General features: G+C 41.8%; 1 protein-coding gene across 1 annotated transcript in view; it reads left to right on the forward strand.

Moving 5' to 3' along the window:
• The window catches only part of LOC103479882 (myosin IXb), a 46,844-nt gene that overhangs the window by 42,233 nt on the left and 3,290 nt on the right, over positions 1-1,321 (forward strand). Inside the window, 4 exon segments of the mRNA XM_017309890.1 lie at positions 87-215; positions 305-410; positions 477-608; positions 708-831. Of these exon segments, the coding sequence (XP_017165379.1) occupies positions 87-215; positions 305-410; positions 477-608; positions 708-831 (491 nt within the window).

Consider the following 1,321-nt stretch of genomic DNA (forward strand, 5'->3'; position numbering starts at 1 on the left):
TTAATTGATTTTTCTCCTATATGTGAAATGTTGTAAAGTTAAATATTTTTTAAGTTAAAGTTTTGTCTCTAATCTTGCTCCATCAGATCCTGAAAATGCCTGTTTGGATAACTACCCCATCCACACCATCACCGGCCTCGTCAAGCGCTGGCTTAGAGAGCTTCCTGAACCCCTCATGACATTTTCTCTCTACAACGACTTCCTGCATGCTGCCGGTGACAGAACATTTACATATTTTACGTTTTGTTTGTAAGCTTGTTTTGCAATTCAGATAATTTGAACTCCCCTTTTCCTCAACATGCAGAGCTGCCAGAGAATCAGGARAGAATAAGGGCTGTATACCAAAAGGTCGATGAGCTTCCTCCCGCTAATTACAACACTTTGGAGCGGCTTATTTTCCACCTTGTCAAGTAAGCAGACGCTTGCTTCTCATTTAAGTGATTAAAGCCTAAGATTTTAACTAGTTTCTGCTTCAGGGTCGCAAAGGAAGAGAAGCACAACAAGATGTCACCAACATCTCTGGCTATTGTGTTTGCTCCCTGCATCCTGCGCTCAGCTGATATAAGTGACCCTTTACTTTGTATGAAGGATGTGCCCAAAAGTACCCTGTAWGTAACCATTCCAGCACACTACTGTCACCTGTAATCCTGGTATGGTTTATGTAATGACTTACAATAAGTGTTTGTAAAACGTAATGTTTTATGCAGGTGTTTGGAGATCCTGATCAACGAGCAGCTGAGGCGCTACAACGAGAAGATGCAAGACATCCAGGAGCTGGAATATGCCGAGGCCCAGGCTGTCCATAAACTCAAACTAAGGAGACAAAACACGGTGAGACCACAGAGGCACAACCAAAAATGCCTCGGATTGTAATTTGAATTTCTGGAAACAATATCCTGATCTTGTCTGCATCCTTCTGACTGCATGCAATCAAAAAATATGCATCTTATCATTAGCATCTCTTTTTCTAAACGACTGTACAAAACTTCCACTTGCTGACAAAGACATTGTTCCCATCTTTGTCTAAATCAGTGACAAGCCTTCAGAAATTTTAATTTTAAGGGGGCAGTGTTTTGAAAAATCTATTTTTTAAGCTTTATATTATGTTATAATGTTATTACCTCATTAAAAAWGTACATAGAGAGTTACATGCATGGTTGAGAAATCCTTCCATCTCTATGGCAACCATTCAACTGTGCAAAGCATCTGGGTGGCCCTGGCTCCGTCTTTGGGGTGCAGCTCCTACTTGGAGCGTCAGTTTTTAACCTTTCACAGAGAAGCCTTCCACTGCCCAGGCAGTCCAGGCGCGGAGCTGTGGGGG

The sequence above is a fragment of the Poecilia reticulata genome, linkage group LG17, assembly GCF_000633615.1.
Source record: "Poecilia reticulata strain Guanapo linkage group LG17, Guppy_female_1.0+MT, whole genome shotgun sequence".
Classification (NCBI taxonomy): Eukaryota; Metazoa; Chordata; class Actinopteri; order Cyprinodontiformes; family Poeciliidae; genus Poecilia; species Poecilia reticulata.